The sequence below is a fragment of the Papilio xuthus genome, unplaced genomic scaffold (genome assembly GCF_000836235.2).
Source record: "Papilio xuthus unplaced genomic scaffold, Pxut_1.1 DF826945.1, whole genome shotgun sequence".
In the NCBI taxonomy this organism is placed as follows: domain Eukaryota; kingdom Metazoa; phylum Arthropoda; class Insecta; order Lepidoptera; family Papilionidae; genus Papilio; species Papilio xuthus.
Genome location: NW_013531704.1, coordinates 4,090,837 through 4,113,196, shown reverse-complemented (window position 1 = coordinate 4,113,196; position 22,360 = coordinate 4,090,837). Strand labels below are relative to the sequence as shown.

General features: G+C 33.9%; 6 protein-coding genes across 6 annotated transcripts; all 6 read right to left on the bottom strand.

Moving 5' to 3' along the window:
• Window positions 1-4,545: 4,545 nt before the first annotated feature.
• On the bottom strand, window positions 4,546-6,919 carry LOC106121162 (lipase 3-like). The gene is made up of 5 exons (XM_013316673.1): window positions 6,726-6,919; window positions 6,006-6,210; window positions 5,509-5,879; window positions 5,281-5,439; window positions 4,546-5,038 (listed from the first exon to the last, which is right to left on the bottom strand). Exons 1-5 carry the CDS (start codon window positions 6,879-6,881, stop codon window positions 4,658-4,660), a joined length of 1,272 nt encoding a protein of 423 aa, XP_013172127.1. The 5' UTR covers window positions 6,882-6,919; the 3' UTR covers window positions 4,546-4,657.
• Window positions 6,920-8,672: 1,753 nt separating this feature from the next.
• On the bottom strand, window positions 8,673-10,944 carry LOC106121160 (lipase 3-like). Its single transcript, XM_013316671.1, has 5 exons — window positions 10,708-10,944; window positions 10,415-10,619; window positions 9,937-10,298; window positions 9,559-9,717; window positions 8,673-9,148 (listed from the first exon to the last, which is right to left on the bottom strand). Exons 1-5 carry the CDS (start codon window positions 10,855-10,857, stop codon window positions 8,711-8,713), a joined length of 1,314 nt encoding a protein of 437 aa, XP_013172125.1. The 5' UTR covers window positions 10,858-10,944; the 3' UTR covers window positions 8,673-8,710.
• A 381-nt stretch (window positions 10,945-11,325) lies between these two features.
• On the bottom strand, window positions 11,326-13,809 carry LOC106121167 (lipase 1-like). The gene is made up of 5 exons (XM_013316680.1): window positions 13,657-13,809; window positions 13,206-13,410; window positions 12,603-12,964; window positions 12,149-12,307; window positions 11,326-11,752 (listed from the first exon to the last, which is right to left on the bottom strand). The coding sequence occupies exons 1-5, from the start codon at window positions 13,807-13,809 to the stop codon at window positions 11,369-11,371; spliced, it is 1,263 nt and encodes a 420-aa protein (XP_013172134.1). The 3' UTR covers window positions 11,326-11,368.
• Window positions 13,810-15,027: 1,218 nt separating this feature from the next.
• LOC106121161 (lipase 3-like) lies at window positions 15,028-17,157 on the bottom strand. The gene is made up of 5 exons (XM_013316672.1): window positions 16,980-17,157; window positions 16,565-16,769; window positions 15,923-16,293; window positions 15,700-15,858; window positions 15,028-15,447 (listed from the first exon to the last, which is right to left on the bottom strand). The coding sequence occupies exons 1-5, from the start codon at window positions 17,133-17,135 to the stop codon at window positions 15,067-15,069; spliced, it is 1,272 nt and encodes a 423-aa protein (XP_013172126.1). The 5' UTR covers window positions 17,136-17,157; the 3' UTR covers window positions 15,028-15,066.
• A 1,279-nt stretch (window positions 17,158-18,436) lies between these two features.
• On the bottom strand, window positions 18,437-20,698 carry LOC106121163 (lipase 3-like). The gene is made up of 5 exons (XM_013316674.1): window positions 20,520-20,698; window positions 19,886-20,090; window positions 19,443-19,813; window positions 18,981-19,139; window positions 18,437-18,897 (listed from the first exon to the last, which is right to left on the bottom strand). Exons 1-5 carry the CDS (start codon window positions 20,664-20,666, stop codon window positions 18,520-18,522), a joined length of 1,260 nt encoding a protein of 419 aa, XP_013172128.1. The 5' UTR covers window positions 20,667-20,698; the 3' UTR covers window positions 18,437-18,519.
• A 615-nt stretch (window positions 20,699-21,313) lies between these two features.
• Window positions 21,314-22,209, bottom strand: PDCD-5 (programmed cell death 5). Its single transcript, NM_001312629.1, is given in 3 exon segments — window positions 21,314-21,862; window positions 21,934-22,045; window positions 22,146-22,209. Coding segments are annotated over 2 exon segments (285 nt in total). The 5' UTR covers window positions 22,004-22,045; window positions 22,146-22,209; the 3' UTR covers window positions 21,314-21,647.
• Window positions 22,210-22,360: the final 151 nt, after the last annotated feature.

Below are 22,360 nucleotides of genomic sequence, written 5' to 3'. Positions count from 1 at the left end.
ATTTTTATTCTAATCTAAAGTGTCTAAAATTCCTATAGACTGTACCAATATGGGTTTATTAAGTTTTATGTTTTTGTGTGTGTTCAAGGGGATCTGGGAATGGTTTAGATTCACAATTTTCATCAAATATTAACTTCATATTAATTTATTCAAATTAAAGACGTGTAGACAGGACAACGTCTGTCGGGTCCCCTAGTAGTTATTTATAATTCCAGTTAACAGTTAAGTTGTGCCTGTCTAAAATAGCGCTAAACTCGACTCGATAGTTCCATAGTTATCGGACAATAACAAAGTAATAGTGTGTAGCGTATAAATCTTGTTCTACATTAGATTCGCCGTCAGCGGTAAATCGACCGCAGAATGCGACCTCACGACGCGCCGCCGCGGCTGATAAATGTCTGCAATTTTTCATATCGTCGTCTGCCAGCCGGCTCGTTTCGCAACATATGTTGACTCGAGTTACAACTGTCTATTAAAAATTCATCCTCATACTTTTGAATTTCGGTTTCTGAATTTGTTATAACTGTATCGTTTGACCTAGAAAGTATTAAAAACTTTTTTGAAATGTTGAACATGAACCTAATGTCATAAAGATTCCATTAGAGAGTTATATTTTAAGAATAAATCGCATTTTCACAAAATGTAAACGTTAACTTGGAAATGTATCCCAGACACAACCGAAACAGCTCGAAAGTCATATCTTTTAAACATCGAATGTGTACAAAAAACTCCATTTAAAAGTTTAACCTACATATTTTGTCGAATGATCAATCGAACTGTCTTTGGTATACCTTTTTATAGATAAAAAAACAACTAGTTATTAAACGCCCTATGACGTACTAATTACATGTTATTTAATATAATTTAGTTCACAATATACAGGTGAATACATAAACAAGGCACAAACTTAATTAGGTCACGCGTCGACCTTTCGCGCATCCTAGTACTCGGCGATGCCACCTTTACTGAATTACGTCAATCTATTCTACCCTCTACGTATCGACCTTAAATTACCTTTATGTTAATTTCACGCTTTATATTCTTTTAGATTGTTTTACTTTGTTCCTTTTTTAAAACTTGCTTTGCGAGACTGATAACACTAGCATACAATATTGAAGACTAACTATAGGTTGAGCTTTTTGAGGTTTTTTTTATTAATACTTTTAATTATTATATACAATCAAATAAATTTCTAAACTTACCCCATTACGTATCAGTAAGTAGTATCATTTTTAATATCTTCGATGTTAAATTATGCCATCAAAGCGTTGTTTTACCCTTTATTTGTACCATGCAAATTTGTCGTCATCTACCATTAAAAATGTCTAAAGGGGGCGAAGTACTTAAAAACCATTGCAACAACATAATAGCTGAACGTTATTTTTACCTATAAATTAAAGCCAATATATTTCAACATATGCATAGGCAATATTAATCCCCAATGCGTTGAGTGCGTTGACGCGTGAATAGCTAGTGAGCGAGGCCGCTACACTCTACTGACTACGCAAACTGTTACAAACAGTACGGTTCAACCTTCACTAATTCCCACACGTTATGTTTTGCACCACAGTTTGGAAATTCCATGCATAACCTAGAGGCAAACAATAACATGTTTTAGATACAACTGTACAATTATATCTCAGTGGTTCTTAAATATGTTAATCCGGTAGGTGATAAATAGTCAAAAACACCTAATGTGGCCTGCGTCACATTGGTAGTAAAGTTAGGCTCGTACAAAAGTAGTACACTAGATTAAAATACGACATCCCAACTAAGTAAAGTTTGATTTAACTTCATAGATAGAAATTAAATTTGTTAAAAATTCATGAAAGTGTAAAGAAACTAGTTAAAGTTATAAAATATAAATTATAATATACCAGAGTAATTTGTATAGTGAACTGTTGTATAATTGATTATCATGGTAAATGTCGTCATTATCACCATTGTAAACATTGTTATTGCCATCACCACAATAGTATCATCATCATTCAGTAGCATCACACAATATGTATGTTTTCGTAACAATATTGCAACATGCAGTCAACTATGATTTTACGATTCCCAAGAGAAATTATGTCAAACTCTATCCAGATGAAGGAATAATAGTTCAAGGAAAGTTTTAACTAGTTCTACAATGAAAATCCTATCAAGCAATTGACACAGTTCGTATAATTATCGATAGTTATAAAAACGGTAAAGTATAGGTAATCAGTAAGTAAAAGTCATAACCTTTTTGATTATATTTTTAGAATAGAAATTAGAATAATCAAAACTCGAGAAAAATAAAATACTCAAAAAATTCCAGTGATTTACAATACTCTCTAATATTATAAATGCGAAAGTTTTTTGCAGTAAACCGCGCGGACGAACTCGCGGGTAAAAACTATTAAGATTAAATTGCAGACATCTGTAATATAATATTAAACTATTGTCTTCATAAAATTAATAAAACAAGACTTATATGAATTGTCTTAGGAACAAAGATGTAAGAACAAGAAGCACAGAGACTTGCAAAACTAATTCTAGTTTATCTTCACTCCTTTATGGTTTTAAAGAAACTCTAAGAATGTAATGAGATCAAAGACAAAAAAAATATTAAATGGATAAAGACAAAGAAAAATAATTTTATATCATTGCAATAAATTGTCATAGTAAAGGGAATTGGTAAGTTTACTGTCGTACGTGGTACTTATCAATACTAAATGTGTATTGACGACTTATTTTATAAATAGCCAATAGCAGTTATTACAATAAAGATTTGAACGGATCTCAAGACATCTTGTTTTGATATAGGTTCTACGATAGTGGAGGCTTACCTTAAAGGTTTCAACACAGTATTCACAATATCGTGACCTAATTTTACCTACTACGTGCAGATATCTAAAACATAAAGGCTCTTGTACTTTGCTTTTGAGAGCTTATATCCGACAGCTAATTACTTTAGCATATTCGCATGACGACCGCCGCAGTGAACGTGCCGCTGACGGCGCTTTTCCGAGCTACGGTGTATTTTAAGCTCACTTAAAGCTCGTAAATGTGAGCTTTTAACAGACAGATAAAAAGTGGAGAATTTTAAATGAATCATTTTTTTAAGAAAGTTTCTTCAGTAAAAATACTTATCTAAATATTTATATTAGTTTTCACATATATTTTAAAAACGTTATCTACAATTAATAATTATTTAGTTTACATTTTGAATTTGTAAATGAAATATAGCATCGTTGTCTTTAAATTAGTCTAATATTCAACTCACGCCAATTAGTTTCAGATATTGTTAGCAAGAGAACAATATTCTTCAATAGCTGATCGTAATTATTTCAGGTTCTTGTCATGAATTTCAAATTTAATACTAAAATAACCGTCAATCAACTACTTATATTTAGACATGGCCTTTGTTCTGTATTATAATAATATAGCCCTGTATTCTTTTACTCAACAATACTACATATCTTACTGTAAATATTTTTCATTATATTATTTTTGAGAATAAAAGCAAATGCATTTTCATTGTGACAAAAATTCTTTAACTATCAAAAATTCATTTAAGTTTCAGAATTCAAACAATTTTAATCAATATTTTAACAGTGTTCATGTTGTTCTCGTATAAAAAATACGTCTTTAAGAAATAAGTTAGAGAATTATTTTTTTCAAATTGAAACGACATGGACTTTGTAATTTCCTGATTTACGGATCTAACTAAGCCTGTAATGGAACTGAACCGTTGTTACGTTAATGCTCGAGCAACTGAGTTCAGATTTGATAAAAAGAATTTTAATCAGCAATTTGAGTAAAAAAAGAAAATATTTTTATGCTACTTGATGAGAGCTTTTCTTTAACATCCATATTTCTTAGTTGAACTCGTTTCCATATTAATCTTAAAGTATCAAGCGTCGTTGAAACTGTGTTATCTAAAATGGTAATAATATGGAATAGTAGGACACGACAAGTTTTAGACATATTGACATTAAGTACCACCACTGGTTCATCGTATACGTATACGTCCCCACCGAGGGGTTCGGAGCCTACCCTATGTTAGGGGTGACTAGGCCATAGTCAACGACGGCTCAGTGCGGGTTGGTTGACTTCACACATATCTTTTAATTTCTTCTCAGATATATGCAGGTTGCATCACGATGTCTTCCTTCACCGTAAGAACATCGGGTGTACATTAGCGTACAATATGTATGTAAACCGAAAATTTAAAAACACATTGGTACATGGCGGTATTCGAACCCAGGACCTGCTGATTGCAAGTTTAGTGCTTAAACCCCTGAGCCACCGACGCTCCCATGGTCGACGCCACCACTGGTGCTATCGCCAAATTAGTAATTTCTGCCCTTTCCAGTGGGTTGCTTTTCGACCATAGATGTTTGGCAGTAAGCTACAATTTAAACAATAGGCACTGATTTAGCTGGATAGTATTGTATTGTTGCCATTTCCCCTTTGTAGTCCCAACTCCCTCCCAACAACAGTAACGAGTTTGTGATTGTTTCAATCATCTTTTTTGGGATGTTTAAGAGAAGTTTTAGAAATAAATAAAACAAATTAACGATAGCAAAAATCTATTAATGATAGCAAAAAACCAGAAAATATAAATATTAGCTTCACTAACTTTCCTAAGTAGGGTACAAACTTCGATCATTCTAATTCATTTTACTTAGTCTTCAACAGACCGCATTAACTGTAACACTCTGTCGTACAACAATTCCCTAGCATCAATTGCCCACATGAAATCAATGTGATTAAAAAGCGGATGAGGTACAAGCTTTTTGACGCCCGCGCCCAGTTCTCTGTGCAGACGAGTAACATCTTCCACTTGCGACAAAGGATCATTATACGTGTAGTGTAAAAATGTTGGAATTTTAATATTTCCCAAGTTATATCTGGGTGGTCTTGTTGTGCCGTATCTGAGGATGTTCTTCATCCAGCCGTGGTCGTAACGACAGAACTCTTTATCAACGATGCCCTGACCGTAATGAACAAGCTGCCTAACCGCTGCTCCTGCAGGGTAGTGCCCCATGATCACTGGCAACATTGTCTGTAAAAAAATAGTCGTGCTAAGAATAGGGTTAAAGTAGGTGATGTTCAAATCTTTAAAGTTTGTATGTTTTTTTAAAGGAGAAACATTCAAAAAAAAAACAAGCTTTGGTTGACATGGTGACTTAGTAGTTAAATAACTTAAATGATAGTAGAATAAAGTTCGACTCAAGAAATTAATAAAGTTCATATAAAACACTTTGCTATGAATTTGGCTATAAGTTTTTGTATTCAAATACTTACAGCGTTAAATTGCTCCTCGTTTCTGCCCGTTATAAGGAATATCATATTGCTGCACAACGGCTGGGTGATTGCTCCATCCTTGCAGAATGTCTCTCCGAACCAAGTCGACAGCGAGGTATCACCTAAGAACTCACCCGTGCCGATGCGGGAAAGAATCCTCTACAGAAAATGGTAATTAAAATAAAATAAACAATTTAAGTTCATTAAAGTAAAGCGAGAAATGTTTACCTCTATGCTTTCAGCATGCGGTGATATGGCGTTTAACAAAGGACTCTTATTATGTGCCATGTACGCGACGGGACCAAAAGCGTGCATCGAAATTATTTTGTTATTGAACTCTGGCCGCAGAGAGCCCATAACAAAGAACACTGTTGTTCCTTGAGAATGTCCAATATAATGAAGTTTCTTCTGTCCCGTGTGAGCTAAAGCGTAGTTTATCATTGCCGGCAAGTCTATGTTACCAATTTCATCCCAAGAGAAATGCCAGAAGGATTTATTGATTTTGGAATCGGGGTTCAAACGGATATGCCTCCGAGAGTAGGTGCTTCCGCGGGCGTTGCCCATCCACACATCGTATCCTTCCTCGGCTAGAAGATATCCTGTAATACGATAACATGATGTAAAGAAATATATTTGCCTAAAAGATTTTTCAGTGTAAGTTAAGCATTAGTATCAAAACAAAAGATAAGCTTGAATTTTGCAACACTTGTTTTTATTATACTTACCAAAAGCACTGCCAGGTCCCATAAGGACCCAATCAGCAGATGAAGCCAATAGTCCATGCATCAGAAATACAACAGGTTTCTTGACACCGGGCACATTGTTCTGGTCCCGACCGTGTGGAATACGGAACATCTGCAGAATGTAGCCATCTGAAGTCCTCACGTTGTGTGATTCTACCGGATATCCATATTTCCGGATGAGGTCAGGCTTAAAAATTAAATACAACTTTAAATCATACATTTTATTTTAGGACAAAAACTTTTACGCTTTCTCTTGTTTATCATTTTCATAACTGAATTCAATGAATCAACTACTTGGTAAAATCATGGAATGACAATATAACACCACCATTTTCTTAGTTGCTACTAATACTATAAGTGAATGCTAATGTTTGATAAATGTTTGTTGGCTATCTCCAGAAAGGCTGCATAGGTTTCGATAAAATTTAGTATAGATGTAGTACACAGTCTGAAAGAACCGTTCCCGCGGGATACGTTTGATATTTACTCGATAACTCGATAACGCAACGGTTCAACAGATTTTACTAAAAGGCACAGATATAGAACACAATTTTGAGTAAGACATGAGATGTAGCTCCCTTTTTTCTCAGCCTTTTTTTAATTCTGCGCAGGCGAAGTCGTGGGCAAAAGCTATAATATCATATCGAAACATTACACCTGGTATAAATCAGAAATTATCTAACAAAGAAACTTATCACTTACCACATCCAATCTAGCATCTTCGTATATATTATTTGATAATCGTGATCCGAATTTGTTGGCTCTTACCAACTGCTCAACGTAATCTGCATGTGGTGACCTTCCTCCGACTACAAAGTTTACCAAAATAAACAACAATGATGTAGTAATAAGCCACATGTTGCATAAGAAAACTTAATTTAGGAAAATTGATTAAGCCTTATATACTCTTGATAAAAATCTTTTTTACGATATTAATATTGATTAATAAAATGTATAATTTTTATCAACGTATCTATCATTAGTAATATCAAATGGTCAGACAATATATAGCAACATGTGGGGTTGTTATTTGATCCATCATATAGATAAATTTTTACTGTATTTTAATACTGAAATTTTCGAGGTACAGTGACTTGTCATATTAATTCAAAATAATTATCCAACGTTGTACTAAATCGCTTTTTATAAAATAAATAATTTATTAGCCACTTTAAAACTGACTATAATTAATTTCATAACCTGAAATTGAATTTATAAGTCGCAGACAAGAACGATATTAAGCTTATCAGAAATTCATATTCAAAAGGGCCGTCGTGGCAGGATAAAGGGACTTTTATTTTAATTCCAGAATGGATTTCTGATGATTTTACCAGAACTATATATACAGCATTTAAGGCAAAAATTTTAAATGTGTCGAATTTTTCCAATGTTTTTAGCATATCTGTGTGGTGTATTTGTCTTTTTTACTTTCTATATGTTTTGCAGTCTTTCAATACCTTCATATTACCACACCTTAATCAAGAGTAAAGACTCATATATAGACAGTGCACTCAGATATTTTCTATTTACCCTTACATCCGAAGTCGTCAACATTTTCGTTACTGCTTATTACCTGCATATTTCTTGTGATTCAAATTGAAGTTACAAATTATATGATCATGATCATCATCAAACATAATTGCCAATTACATCTTAATGTACATCTTAATGTAATTGGCAATTATGTTGCTTCTTATAATTTTTTTGTATATGTCTTTTTATTAATTTTAAATTAATCCTTAGATGATGTTGTAATCGTATACCTTTTTCAATTTTAGTAACTGCCTCTTCTTACGTCACACTTTTGCGTTTCTATGAGGTTTATGTCTCATCCTATTATTTTAATTTACGTCTGACATAATTCTGTACCATCGTTTACATCCAGCGCTATATGCGTAATAAAAGCAATTGAACAAAGGGATACCACATTTTTATTTTATCAATATTGTGAATTGTATGAGGTTACCGACACAATCAACAATTATCTAATGTTTGAGTATTATCAGACCAAATAATTTTAATCGCTTTATTATTATTGAAGATTGATTTTGTGACGTGATTGCTATTGTAATTTTAATAATATTAACGAATGAACTGATATACAGTAGTGTTAGGAAGAAAATCCGACACTGTGGCACAACACTAGCCTTACTAAAATGTCGACGTTTATATCCCCTCACTAATCATTCTGACACTTGACTTTGAAATGAAAGCGCGCCATTCGCGCCAAAGAATTCTAATTAATAATGGCTAAAAGTACATACAAAAATTTCAATTCACAATGCCAATAATATATTGAATTTCTTTTACAAGTCAATAATAAAAAAAGAAAAATATTACTGCCGATTTTATTATAACGGTCAAACTGAACAAAAAACAATAAAAAAATAATAAAACAAACATAACAGTTATATTTAACAACTCACGGTTATAACGAAATCATATTGATAAGTACCTTTTTTAAACAATTAACGTCAAATATTTATAATATCAGGGAAGTGCGAAATAAAAAAGTTGCACCCCTTGAATTTTCTCTTGCGGCACACTTTCTTTGTCATGGTAAATACTCCGAACGTAATTTGATGCGACAGCATTAATATTTTTTATTATAAATTAACTCTATGCAGTAGCTGAGTAAAGTTTCGTTCATTTTGTTCGTAAATACGTCACTTATCCACAAAGTTCTTTTATCCCATTAATATTTTGTAATATTCGGTGAGATACGGTTTACGCATGAAATTATCATAAGCGTCCACGAAACGCATCAACCTTATAACAACATCGTACAATAACGTGTTTGCATTAATTCCCCACACGTAATCAAAATGATTGAACGAAGGTAGAAGTATCATCATTTTACTTTTGCTACCCAATTCCTTGTAAAGACGATTGACATCTGGAACCGCTGCCAAAGGATCAATATTAGAATAATACAGGAATACTGGGACCAAGATGTTTGATAAATCGTATTTGGGCGGAAGTCGTGTGCCATATAACACGATGTTCTTCAATGGGCCGTGGTTATAGCGTCGGAAATCTTTAGTAAAAAATCCTTGTTCGTAATGTATGAACTGTCTAACCGACGAACCGGCTGGAGTGTGACCGAAATATACTGGCATCATTGTCTGTAAAGATACAAAATTTAATATTAAATGTATTCACTCCATTGGAATGGGAATATTTCAAGTATGAATCTTGTATCGTTTACATTGCTTTAATATTTTTAGGCTCTAATGTAGAAATACTAATAAGCTTTATATCAAAAACGTAAACTGACTGAGTCAGTATCAACGCATAGCCCAAAACTACTGGGTCTAGAAACTTATCATTTTGCACAAAGGTTTCTGTTACTACGTAGGCGACTACTAACAAAAAAATTTACGAAATCCAAAGCATTTGTTGGCCAACGTTATTCCTTCGGCAGATTTACTTAAAAATTTAAATAAACTTTTTAACACAAATAGTTTAAGCTTTAAAACTACATCCAAAACTCATTTTATTTGACAAGAGAAGCTCTCTAAATCAATGTACTTACAGTGTTAAGTTGTTCATCGCTCCAACCACCTATATAAAACAATATGTTGCTACAGATCGCCTGGGTGATAGCTTGATCTTTACAGAACGACTCTCCAGCCCACTTCAGAAATAAGTTATTAGACATTACCTCTCCAACGCCAATAAGAGCCGACAGTATCTGAAGTAGAAGAACAACAAAAAGCCATACAGACGCCTGCTTAAATATTAACTCACAGTGTCAGTCAAGGAAGCAGTAACAACAGCTACTTCGTAAGCGGACGTAATCTGGTATGTTAATCATAACAACAGATACATTGAAGCAGCAATTGGGAAAAGCAATCATAATTAGTCAATTAGGAACATCTACTTTGTGCTAGAATATCACATTAGTTATTACCTTCATACTGTTGTCAAACGAGGCCATGGCTTTTAATAAAGGACTTTCATTATGCGCCATAAACGCAATGGGAGAGAACGCATGCATGGCCTTAATCTTATAATTATACTCAGGGTGGAGAGAGCACATTACGAAGAAAACTGTCGTTCCTTGAGAATGGCCAACGTAGTAAATTTTCTCTCGTTCCGTATGATCTAAGATATAGTCTATCATTGTTGGTAAATCTATATCTCCAATTTCGTCCCAGGAAAATTGCCAAAAATCTATATCGTCAGGATTCACACTAATATGTTTTCGTGAATAATAATTTCCGCGAGCATTACCCATCCATACATCGTATCCTTCCTCGGCGAGAAGGTAACCTTAAAAATATAAAAGAAAATAATAAATATTAAGATTTAGCTACTTATCAATAGCGAAAAGGCAATAGTGAATCTATAGTTGTCGTAACATATCGTTACAAAAATGGTTTAATTACCAAAGGCACTGCCAGGCCCCGACATGACCCAATCAGCTGAAGAACATAACAACCCGTGCATCAGAAAAACTATGGGTCGCTTTGGGTCGGGAACTTGGTTCTGGTCTCGGCCGTGCGGAATGCGGTGCATTTGCAGAATATATCCATCTGATGTTGTCACCTCGTGTACTTCCATTGGATATTTATATTTTCGGATGAGACCAGGCTAGACAATAAATTCACCATTAATCGTTATTGCTAGTAGAAGCATTTGAAAATTAAAGATGAGAGACTTAATAAATGTAATCATTTACCACATCTAACTTCGCATCCTCCAACGTGTTGTCTGGAAATATATAATTGTAGCTCTCACTTCTAATCAACTCATCGATATAATCGGCATGAGGGGATCGTCCGGATACAAGAGACACGCACACAAACAACATTAATAATTTACTGCACATCTCTGTAGCCAAGTAAGCAATCGTAAGTAGTTAAAATAAAGAATTTTCATCACTTTCAAAACACGATTCACGATTTGTTTACATCACTTTTAAATCATCACGTTAAAAACTATGGTTTCTTAAAATGTTCTTTTAATTTGTGAAGAAAAAACTTCCCGAGTTATGGTGATTTACACGAATTTCTTATTATAAGCTTAGATTATTATTTAACCCTTCACAATCATCTCTGTGTTCACACATTATTCTACAAAGCAAGCGTAACTAACGTTTTGTAAATTATACAAAATTGTATACTACTATCATGTAATAATTTTCACAATTTATGTCAACATCACGAATGATTTATTAAACATTATTTATCACTAAAGCAAAAATAGTCGTGACTTCTTAATGCGTAAATATAATAAAACATGTTTTAATTTTAAAAAAATCACTTTATTTATTTAATAAATAATGCTAATGTCTTAAGTTATGCAATAGTTTATATACAAATTTCAGTCGTTTTATAAAATTACTGGTCTTCTAAAACCTCCATCAATTGTACCACTGTATCATACAACAATGGTTTAACGTCTATACCCCAAAGGTAATCTAAATGTCCGAATGATGGCAAAGGTAACAATACTTTACTTTCACTTCCCAATTCTTCATATAAACGATAAACGTCTTTACTTTGAGATAAAGGATCGTTGTCGGAATAATAGAAAAATATGGGTACAACAATATTAGACAAATCATATTTAGGCGGACTTCGACGGCCGTACAGTCTTAAGTTCTTCACAAAGCCATGATTGTAACGACGGAATTCCTTCGTGGCGATACTTTGGCCGTAATGAGCAAACTGTTTAACTGACGAACCGGCAGGAGTGTGGCCAAATATAACTGGCATCATTGTCTGCAATGCAATAATAAATGTAGTATTATTAAAAAAATCTTAAAGTAACCTTATATCCGTTCAATCAATGGTTTTTAGAATTGAACTCTTTGAGTCAACTACCAAAAAACCAACTAATAATGGATTAGGCTTATTAGTTGTTGTTTGATATGGCAATTATTATAATCTGAATCGGGCAACACAGAGCGCCATCTTGTATTAGTAGCTTGTACAACTTCCTCTGTGTATGCAACGGCACCTCGAGAAGTTTATAATTTTTTTAAGTTCATTTAAAACAGAATAGTAAGAAACTAGTTCATTCTCTAATTCCTAATAGGAAATATAATATAAACTCATATCTAACAGGAGTTGTGGAAGAAAAATATGTTAGTAAAATAATATTATAAAATCACTTACAGTGTTAAGATGTGCATCGTTCCATCCCCCAACAGCGAACAATATATTGCTACAGATTTCTTGAGTGATGGCGCTATCTTTGCAAAATATCTGTCCGGCCCATGTTAGTAACATAGAGTTTGGCATTATTTCACCAATGCCGATGAGAGATGCCAGAATCTGAAATAATAAAAAAAGTGGAACATACACAAAATACAATAATTTATTGTATATTTTGATGTTGGTTGAATTTTACTGATAATCATTGGAATAACATCCAAATATTCTTTTCACTAAGCACCAAATAGTTATTGGTCTAGCAACTGTATGGGTTGTCTTTAAACTTCGATCAAAATACATCTATGCCATACTTTGAATTGTTAATTCCAAGCCACATAAAATTCGAGTGGATCAAATGGCATACTATTTTACATCATTTTACTTAAGAGATAATCAGAAATTAGTCGATATTTACCTTGATACTGTTAGCAAACGGAGCTATAGCGTTTAATACAGGACTTTCATTGTGCGCCATAAATGCAACAGGAGAGAATGCGTGCATGGAAATTATTTTGTCGTTGTATTCGGGACGGAGAGAGCATAAGACTAAGAAAGCTGTCGTGCCTTGAGAATGACCTACATAATGAATTTTCTCATTTCCTGTTTCTGCTAAAGCATGATCTATCATTGTTGGTAGGTCAATATGGCCAATTTCATCCCAAGAAAAATCCCAGAAATCTGTATTATCAGGATTCAATTCAACATGATTGCGTGAGTAATAATTTCCACGTGCGTTGCCCATCCAAACATCAAATCCCTCTTCGGCGAGAATGTAACCTATGATAAAAAATATTAAGAGTAGCCAAAAAATATTGAATTCAGGTCATAGACCTTGTGTTGAGTTTATTCATTCCTAAAATGGTCAAAGTGGTCCTGGGGTCTTGAGGCCCGGTGGAGTGTATGATGGCGGGAAACAAAGTTAAAGTTAGAGAAATGTATTAGCGGGGTTCACGAAATATTGAAAGAAGTCTACGATAAAAATGTATGGAAATATAGTTATATTTTTAGTTATATTTACCAAAGGCACTGCCAGGCCCTGATATAATCCAATCAGCTGAAGAACAAAGTAAACCGTGCATCAAAAACACAACGGGTCTCTTTGTACCGGGCACATTGTTCTGGACCCTGCCGTGCGGAATGCGATGCATCTGCAGAATGTATCCATCTGGAGTCGTCACCTCATGCACTTCCAATGGATATTTGTATTTTTTAATAAGCTCGGGCTAAAAATGGAAGAATTATTTTAACACATTATCAACGGTTACAGTTGTTGAAGTATACAACTTGAGATTTAAAAATGCTTTCTACTTTCATATTTAAGTAATCTCGCTAGAGTTGACAGAATAGACTTCCGTTCACAAAACAGGAGTTAATATGGCGCTGTCGTCTTCTACTTCTTTACTTATTAATTTCTATTATTCATATAAGGTGCTTTTATTATAAATAAAAATGTTAATAATCTTACTTACTACGTCCAATTTAGCATCTTCCTTTACATTGTTTGAAAATCGTTGACTGTACCTCTCAGTCCTGACTAGATCATCAATGTAGTCAGATTGCGGTGATCTTCCGGACACTATAGTAACTCCAGCAACCAATAACAATAATATCCTACCGGACATGGCGGTAGCCGAATAAACAATTAAGAGTTAAAAACTTACCAATGTTTTATATTCTTTTGTATTAAGATATCGAGCAATTCCACAAATCTTATCTATTATACTAAAATTAAATAATGAACCGTATTTAAAATACATTTAAGCACCCGGAAAAATAAAGCAAAATAAATCCTTTGTTTTTTCCGGGTTTAATATTTTGTTTATTAAATAACATAAGTATGATAATATATCCGTAATTATATCACAATGTAAAATGCAAGATCAGTGTTAAGGTGCAACAGGTTCGGTTATGCCCTTGAAATTGAAATGGTTCAAGGTTCTGATTACTTATGTACGTTCTTTTTGTATTAGAGACAGAACGTAAACAATCAGAACGAAACATTTCCATTACAAAAAAGGATTTTTTTACATTTTCTCTTCGAGATTCAAATTAATTCAATTGATTTTTATTGCGGATTGAGCTAGTGTCAAGTATTTGCAGTTTTATTCTGGATTAGGTGAAACTTTGTACTGAAACTTCGAGATATAAACTGCAGTTTCATATCAAGAACAGAGCTCTTTGGTTATCAATCTTTTCCTTCTCAAGGCCATCATCGTCGTCTCCCTGGCCTTATAGCGCTCACGTGGAATCTACGCGCAAGGTTGTAAAAACCTTAATATTTCGGTTAAATTTTTATGGCCGGCCTGCCTGTCGCCAACCTTAGATGTTGATTAGGTTATTTCTAGACACCAGTTAAGCTGAGAAAACAGACTGACAAATTGTCCTGTATTTTAGACATTATTATACACGAACCAAAAAGGCTGCCTGTGATTTAAAGAAAATAGACGTCATTAACTGATATAATTTCCGCTATCTAACCTTTAAATCTTATCAATACCAAATCAATTAGGTATTTGCTACTTGTTTTTGTCATAACTATTCAACGACCGCTAACATAGATACGTCTATCTACGATATCAGATAATTTTTCTACCAATAGCGTTCAAAAACAATTAAAACTAGGAATGTAATACAATAATATTCGATGAAATGATAAAAAAAGTAGTCGAGAACAATAACACTATTAAAAGATCATGACTTTGTGGACTTCTCCAAGCTTCTAGAATGATGAAAAGTTTGTTCATAAACAGTATGGCGTATATGAACTTCATAAACTCGGTTTAGAAATAAAACTGTTTAGTACTTGGATTTAATATATTTTATTTAATTCAATTGTTCAGAAAAACAACTCTTAAATTCTTTATAATTTCACATTAAAATTATACATTAATAGATCGCATAATTTTTATAACTTTGTCAAACAACAATTCTTTTGCATCTATTCCCCATATAAAATCTAAATGATTAAATAAAGGTAGAGGTACAAGCATCTTAGTACTCGCTCCCAGTTCCTTATGAAGACGATCAACATCTTCAACTTGAGACAAGGGATCATTGTAGGTGTAGTGCAAGAATACGGGAATCTTAATATTTCCCAAATCATATTTCGGTGGCATCAAATTGCCGTAAATTCGCAAATTATTCATCCAGCCGTGGTCGTAGCGCCGGAACTCTTTACCAGCGATACTTTGACCGTAGTGAGCGAACTGTCTTACCGCAGCACCGGCAGGGGCGTGGCCTAATATTACCGGTAACATTGTCTATCAACAGAAATGAATACATGGTAAATATAGAGTCTTATATTGAAGCGAACTTTTCTTCTGATTGAGATTGAATGAGATTGAAGCATGTGTGTATATATATTATACTATCTGCAAAGGAATGCCGGATCCAAGTGGAACTTGAGGTGACTTGAGGTTTTTACAGATTTTACCTTAACCTACTCTGAAGAAAGTTCAATCTAAATACAAAATGGTCAAGAAAATATCTCGAATAATTCTTGGGCTACTTACAGCATTGTGTTGTGCTTCGTTCCATCCTCCTATCAAAAACAGTATGTTACTACATATCGCCTGCGTCACCACTTCATCTCTGCACAAAGCTTGGCCGGCCCAAGTCATTATCAAATTATTTGGCATAAATTCACCTATACCAATGAGAGACGCAAGTTCCTAAAATATAGGCATCATTAAAGAAAACCATCAACGTTTGGACTTCTTCGTCACAATTTCTTACCTCGATCCTGTTAGCAAATGGTGAAATAGCGTTCAACAAAGGACTCCTATTGTGAGCCATGTACGCAACAGGACCAAAAGCATGCATAGATAATATTTTGTTATTAAACTCAGGTTTGAGTGATCCCATGACGAAGAATGCAGTCGTGCCTTGAGAATGTCCAACATAATGAAGTTTTTTCTGTCCAGTGTGATTTAAAGCATAATTTATCATCGTTGGTAAATCTATATTTCCGATCTCATCCCAAGAGAATTCCCAGAAAGCGTTGCTCAGTATTGAGTTGGGATTCAAACGAACATGCCTACGCGAATAGTAGTTACCGCGTGCGTTGCCCATCCATACATCGAATCCTTTTTCAGCAAGAAGGTAACCTTCAAAAAACAGATCGGTTAACCACAAAGTCATTTAAGAATATGTAACTACACTACATATTACATTTTTACCTTTTTTGATTAATCATTATAACAAAAAAATAATATAGATTACTTTGATTTCCAATATTTGAATTTTTCCCAAACTAGCGAACTGATCCTAAGTTAAGTTCGCCTGAAAACTATTTTTTATTTGGTTTTAAATACATTTAAATGTCAAGATCGTGCTCGTACTAATAATGATTTCGAACAATACCATAAGGATAGTTACCAAAGGCACTGCCAGGCCCCATAACAATCCAATCAGCTGAGGAACTAAGCAATCCATGCATTAAGAATACTACAGGTTTCTTCACCCCGGGCACATTGTTCTGATCTCTGCCGTGTGGTATGCGGTGCATGCGTAGAATGTATCCATCTGGAGTTCTCACCTCATGAACTTCCAATGGATAATTGTATTTTCGAACAAGTCCTGGCTAGTAAGTTTAGAGATATTCCATTTTTAAATCTTAATATTAGAAAGCGTAAACATTCAGAAACTAAACCAATAAGCATGAAATCAAATTATAAATACTGACTACATTTTCTTGTGATAACAGAGTGCACTTATGCTTTTCTTGAACAGCCAGTGGAGAAAAGCAAAACGTTAACACTGAATCCAAAACAATCAAATAAAAAGAACTTACGACATCCAATATGGCATCCTCTATTAAATTATCCGAAAATCGTGGACCAAAACTATCACTTTGGACTAATTCCTCAATGTATTCGGCGTTTGGTGCCGTCCCAGCTGACGCCAGAGACACCCCGAAGAAAAACACAATTAGTTTTCTTTGCCACATATCGGAAAGTAATTAAATTAAAGAAGACGAATCAGGTCTTATATATAAGAGTACATCATTCATGATAGCCAATCTTTACCATCAGTTACGGTCGTCAATACTAGAAGATTAAAAATGACATTGAATTGTACCTTAATACAAATGCTCAATGTTTATTTTTGCCAAATAGAATAAAGTGTATTTATTGATTTGGTCATTATCGCAAATTCGTTTCATTATCTTATTTTAATGAAATTATTAAATCTTAAGACGCTTAACTTTAGTTGAAATCAAATTCAGGTGTTTGTAAAAATTTTAATATAAATTTATATTTTTAAGTTGCAGAAAAATTACAAAGGAATACATTTGAAGCGTAGCTTTTATATGGTCAGGTCAATCAATCCTTGAATACGTCAGATTTACTACCGGTACTCGTTACCGCGTTACGCGGCTACGCGGACACTGAATCCGTAAAAAACATCAGATTTACTGCAGTAACCAACTGGTACCACGGGTAACGATTAGTGATATGTATTGGAGGTGCAAATAGTGTTGAGGTACAACTTATATTGAGGCTCGATTTAAGCGATGGATGGACATAGATTTGTATAGAAATCTCCGTGATGGGAATGTTTCGTAGGGAAGGGGTGCGTCGTAGCAGTTGAACAGATTGAGGTTTGCTCCGTAGCCACTTTGCGTAACTGCTCGTTTTATAGTTTGCATATGGCGCTTGTACATTGAATGTAGGCATCAAAGAGTAGCTTCGTAGTCATGGGACGCTATTCTATTATTCTATTACTTCTCGTATCCCGCGCCCCGCCCACAGTACCTCTGTACACGACCAGCGTTAGATGATACTTTGTGCCAACATATTTTTCATAATATTTACTCTTACTTTATACGCTTTATACAGTAAAGTTTTGCTTATTTCGGGCATATATAGACAGCACTGTTTTTTGTTGTTTTGTGTTTGTCCAGTATGTGAGGTATGTCGTTATCAAGATGTTTATTTATATTTCAAGTTAACTATTGTAATCGTTGATTTTAAAAAAGTAGAAGACTTTATTTAATACTTAATTTATATCACTCTATTAAGATTTAGTGAGACATCAGTGCAAAATTATTCAATTATTGTCTTAAGTTCTGACTTTAACAAGTATACGGTGTCAAATAACCGGCATTTCGTATATACGGAAAACTTTATATCTCGAGGCGTTTGTGAAATACAATTTAAAAGCATCCAACGCATACAAACTTACTTTGACGTGTGAACATTATTAACTAGATTAGTCTAGAAAGTATGAACAAAAATAAACAAAATGTTTTTAATAAAAATTGTTAAACTTTATTGTATTAAGAGTTTATGTATTTTTACTTGACTTTATTTTTCATTTTACGATTACGTCTATCCGATGGATTTCATCAAAGCTATTACTCTGTCGTACAATACAGTCTTCGCATCTATCCCCCACATGTAATCTAAATGAGTAAATGAGGGCAATGGTAACAACATCTTGATTCCTTCACCTAGCTCTTGATGCAGACGATAAACATCTCTAACTTGAGATAAAGGATCATTGTTGGAGTAGTGCAAAAAGGTGGGTACTCTAACATTCGCTAGATTATATTTTGGTGGTCTCATATTGCCGTATACAATCATATTCCTCAACAAGCCATGGTCGTAGCGACGGAATTCTTTGCCAGCAATACTTTGACCGTAGTGAGCGAATTGTCTTACAGCGGCACCAGCGGGAGTGTGACCAAATATCGCTGGCATCATTGTCTGTGGACATAAAAAAATAAACATGAAATAATAAATAAAAAAAAAAGATTTTCAAAATTTACTTAGAAGGCGCCGTTTCTCACCGCATTATGTTGATCCTCATTCCATCCACCGATTAGGAACAATATATTGCTGCAAATAGCCTGGGTAACGACCTGATCCCTGCACATCGACTCTCCAGCCCATGTCATTATCTGGTTGTTAGGCATGAATTCACCAATTCCAAAACGGCTCGCAAGTTCCTAAAATATACGTACGTCATTACATATAAAATTATATTTAGGGTTTTTTTTCAAATGTATTTAATATTTAAAGCTTATCTTCACTTTGCTAAATAGATTTTTCGGTTACGTGTGCATTTGTGTGCTACACAATATTCATCAACATTAATTATTATGTTATGTTTACACTTATGTTCTTCTTTAAAGTGCGTTAATTTTAAAATTCATTAACCTCCAAACTTCCCATTAGTAGCTAAGTGTTATGACATTCCATAAAATAGAACTCGTAGATATCGTAATTATTTTAAACTATTGAATATTTACCTCTATATCGTTGACATAACGTGCTAAAATGTTTAATAGAAGACTCTTATTATGTGCCATGTATGCAACAGGAGCAAACGCATGCATCGAAATTATCTTATTGTTGTACTCAGGACGAAGTGACGCCATAACAAAGAACGATGTTGTGCCTTGTGAATGACCAATGTAATGGAGTTTTTCTTGCCTTGTGTACTTAAGTGTATAATCTATCATGGTTGGTAAATCTATATTTCCTATTTCATCCCAGGAGAATTCCCAGAAAGCGTTGCTAAGTATTGAGTTGGGATTCAAACGAACGTGTCTTCGCGAATAGTAATTACCGCGAGCATTGCCCATCCATACATCGAATCCATTTTCGGCGAGAATGTATGCTGCAAAATAATTAACATGTTAATAATCAAATAACGCTAAAAATAACTCAGAAGGAAATTCTTTTATCGTACCAAAACCATTGCCAGGGCCCATAATAACCCAATCGGCTGACGAGCATAGTAACCCGTGCATTAAAAACACTATAGGTCGCTTCACACCAGGGGCATTGTTCTGGTCCCTGCCGTGCGGAATGCGGTGCATCCGAAGAATATATCCATCTGAAGTCGTCACCTCGTGCACTTCCAACGGATATCTGTATTTCCGAACCAGTTCCGGCTTAAAGGGAAATATAAAGATTAATTTCCTCAGCAAATCACGTTTTACAATAACATCTATTATAGATAAACTGTTGCGTACAGCTTACGAAGAATTAAATAGATAACTGTTGCTAAAAGCTTATTACATAGTAACGTCGAAGGGGTTTTTTTATTTGGGTATTTCCGTCTAAACCTCTAGTTTGGAAGAGTTGTACAAGAAAATGACGTTAAAATGAATTACTGCAATTGTGATAGAAATACTATAAAAATGGATATAAAAAACAGAGCATACATATTAGGCAATGCTAGTCTTCTGTATAACATAACAGACTCAAATCGCAGGTTTATATCGTGTTTAACAAAGCAATTTCTATATTCACATTGGTGATCATAACCCATGTAATCTCTTTGAATCGATGGACATTATAAAAAAAATCATTTTACTTACAACGTCTAAGTTAGCATCCTCTAATACATTGTCTGAAAACCGAGGCTTGATGATATCACTATTAACTAGGTCTTCAATAACACCAGCGTAGCCCGCTGAGACAACAGCGAATCCCGCAAACAGCACAATCAGTGTCGTTCGCGCCATTTCGTCATTAACACTTGTTACTCCGAAAGATCATTAGACCTTTTATAACATTTGCCGTGCAGATATAACGCGATAGCAATAGACCATCGATCATCACCAATGTCGATATTATCAAAAATATTGAAGTATATGAAATTTAATAAATATTTTAAACGATTTTAAATACGAACCACAAAAAATCTGTTCACGAAATACTTTATCATTGCCAATTGGTATTATTATCTAATCCTTTTAAAGTCTGAATCGTTATTAGATATACAGTCGAACTTGCGAAAGTGAGAGTCCAAGGGATCGCGATGTCTCGCTTATTAAGGTTACTCTAACCCGAGTTTCTCATTTATGTAATTGGGGGTAAAGTGGGAAAATCGACATAGCCAGTTGTAGTTACCTGTTCCAGAAATGCTATATGAAATATTAAATCTAAACATTTTAGTCAGTCATCATTACATCACTACATATTATTTGTATGTACCTTATTATTAATGTGGTTAAGTTTTTACTTTATTAAAACCACCCTAAAAGAGCTGATATCCACCACTGTTTGCTACAATCAAATTACAACTTTAATGAATGCTTTAATTAAGGTTTGCTAGTTTTTTAAGGCAATTTTTTGTTGCAGGTAAAATTGATAAATAAGATAAAGGACATTAATTTATTTGTAAAATATGTTTAGTTAAGTGTAATGTAAAGTACATGAGTTACAAATTGCTTGTGAAAAGCTTGAATAAGAAGAATACAAGTCTATTCATTGAAAACAAAAACTTGAATGTAATCAGTGAATGTAAATGTAAAAATGAACTTTGTACCAAATATTCCATCAAATTATGTTACAAAATTTAAACAAAGAAATACATTAGACTGTCATTTTAATGCTTTCTTAAACTAATCAGACACCATTAGCTTTAAAAAATACAAGATAATTTCTGAGTTACATGCAAAGGCAGCTAAAAGCTTTATATAAAAATAAGATCTTTCCATTTGCTAAAAATCATCATCGTCAGAATCAAGAGCAGCTCTACGGCGGTCAAACTTGACAGTGCTTGTTGTCTTCGGCATTTGTTGATTAACAGATTGTAGCAACTCAATTAGTTCATTTTCAGATATTTTACCGCTTACTTGTCCAACTTGTGCCATTCTGCAAATCATATTTTCAACCATAGTACCTTTTTCCGGCTTACTAAGCTTTATTGTGTTCACTGGAAAAAGAAAATGAAGTTTGATAATGTAAATTTTCATAAAAACTGGTTAAAAATAAAGTTTTATTTACATCTGGCTCTCGCGTCTTGACTCAGCACTTGGGCCAAAATAGAATGTTTTGCATCTTCCATAGCTCTCATCTTTTCTTCTTGAGCTTTAGCTTGATTAGGATCTCCTGTGCCCTTAAAAATAATTTACATAATTAAGTATTTATATATAGTCTCCCTGCGGTCTTAAAGCGACCAAACATTTTAATACATAACCTAAAACAATAAAACATACCCCATGTTGTGCTTGCAATTGGGCAAGACGTTGCTGGCGAATTCTTTCAAGTTCAGGATCATCCATAGCGAAATATTTCAATTAATCCCTTTATAAAAATAAATTCAAGATTATTGAAACTGGAGATGCTATGATTCAAGTTTTGACATTGACAATTAAATTGACGGGTGTTGCAAGTTAAATATAATCGAGCTTTTATGGGGCAGATTATTAAT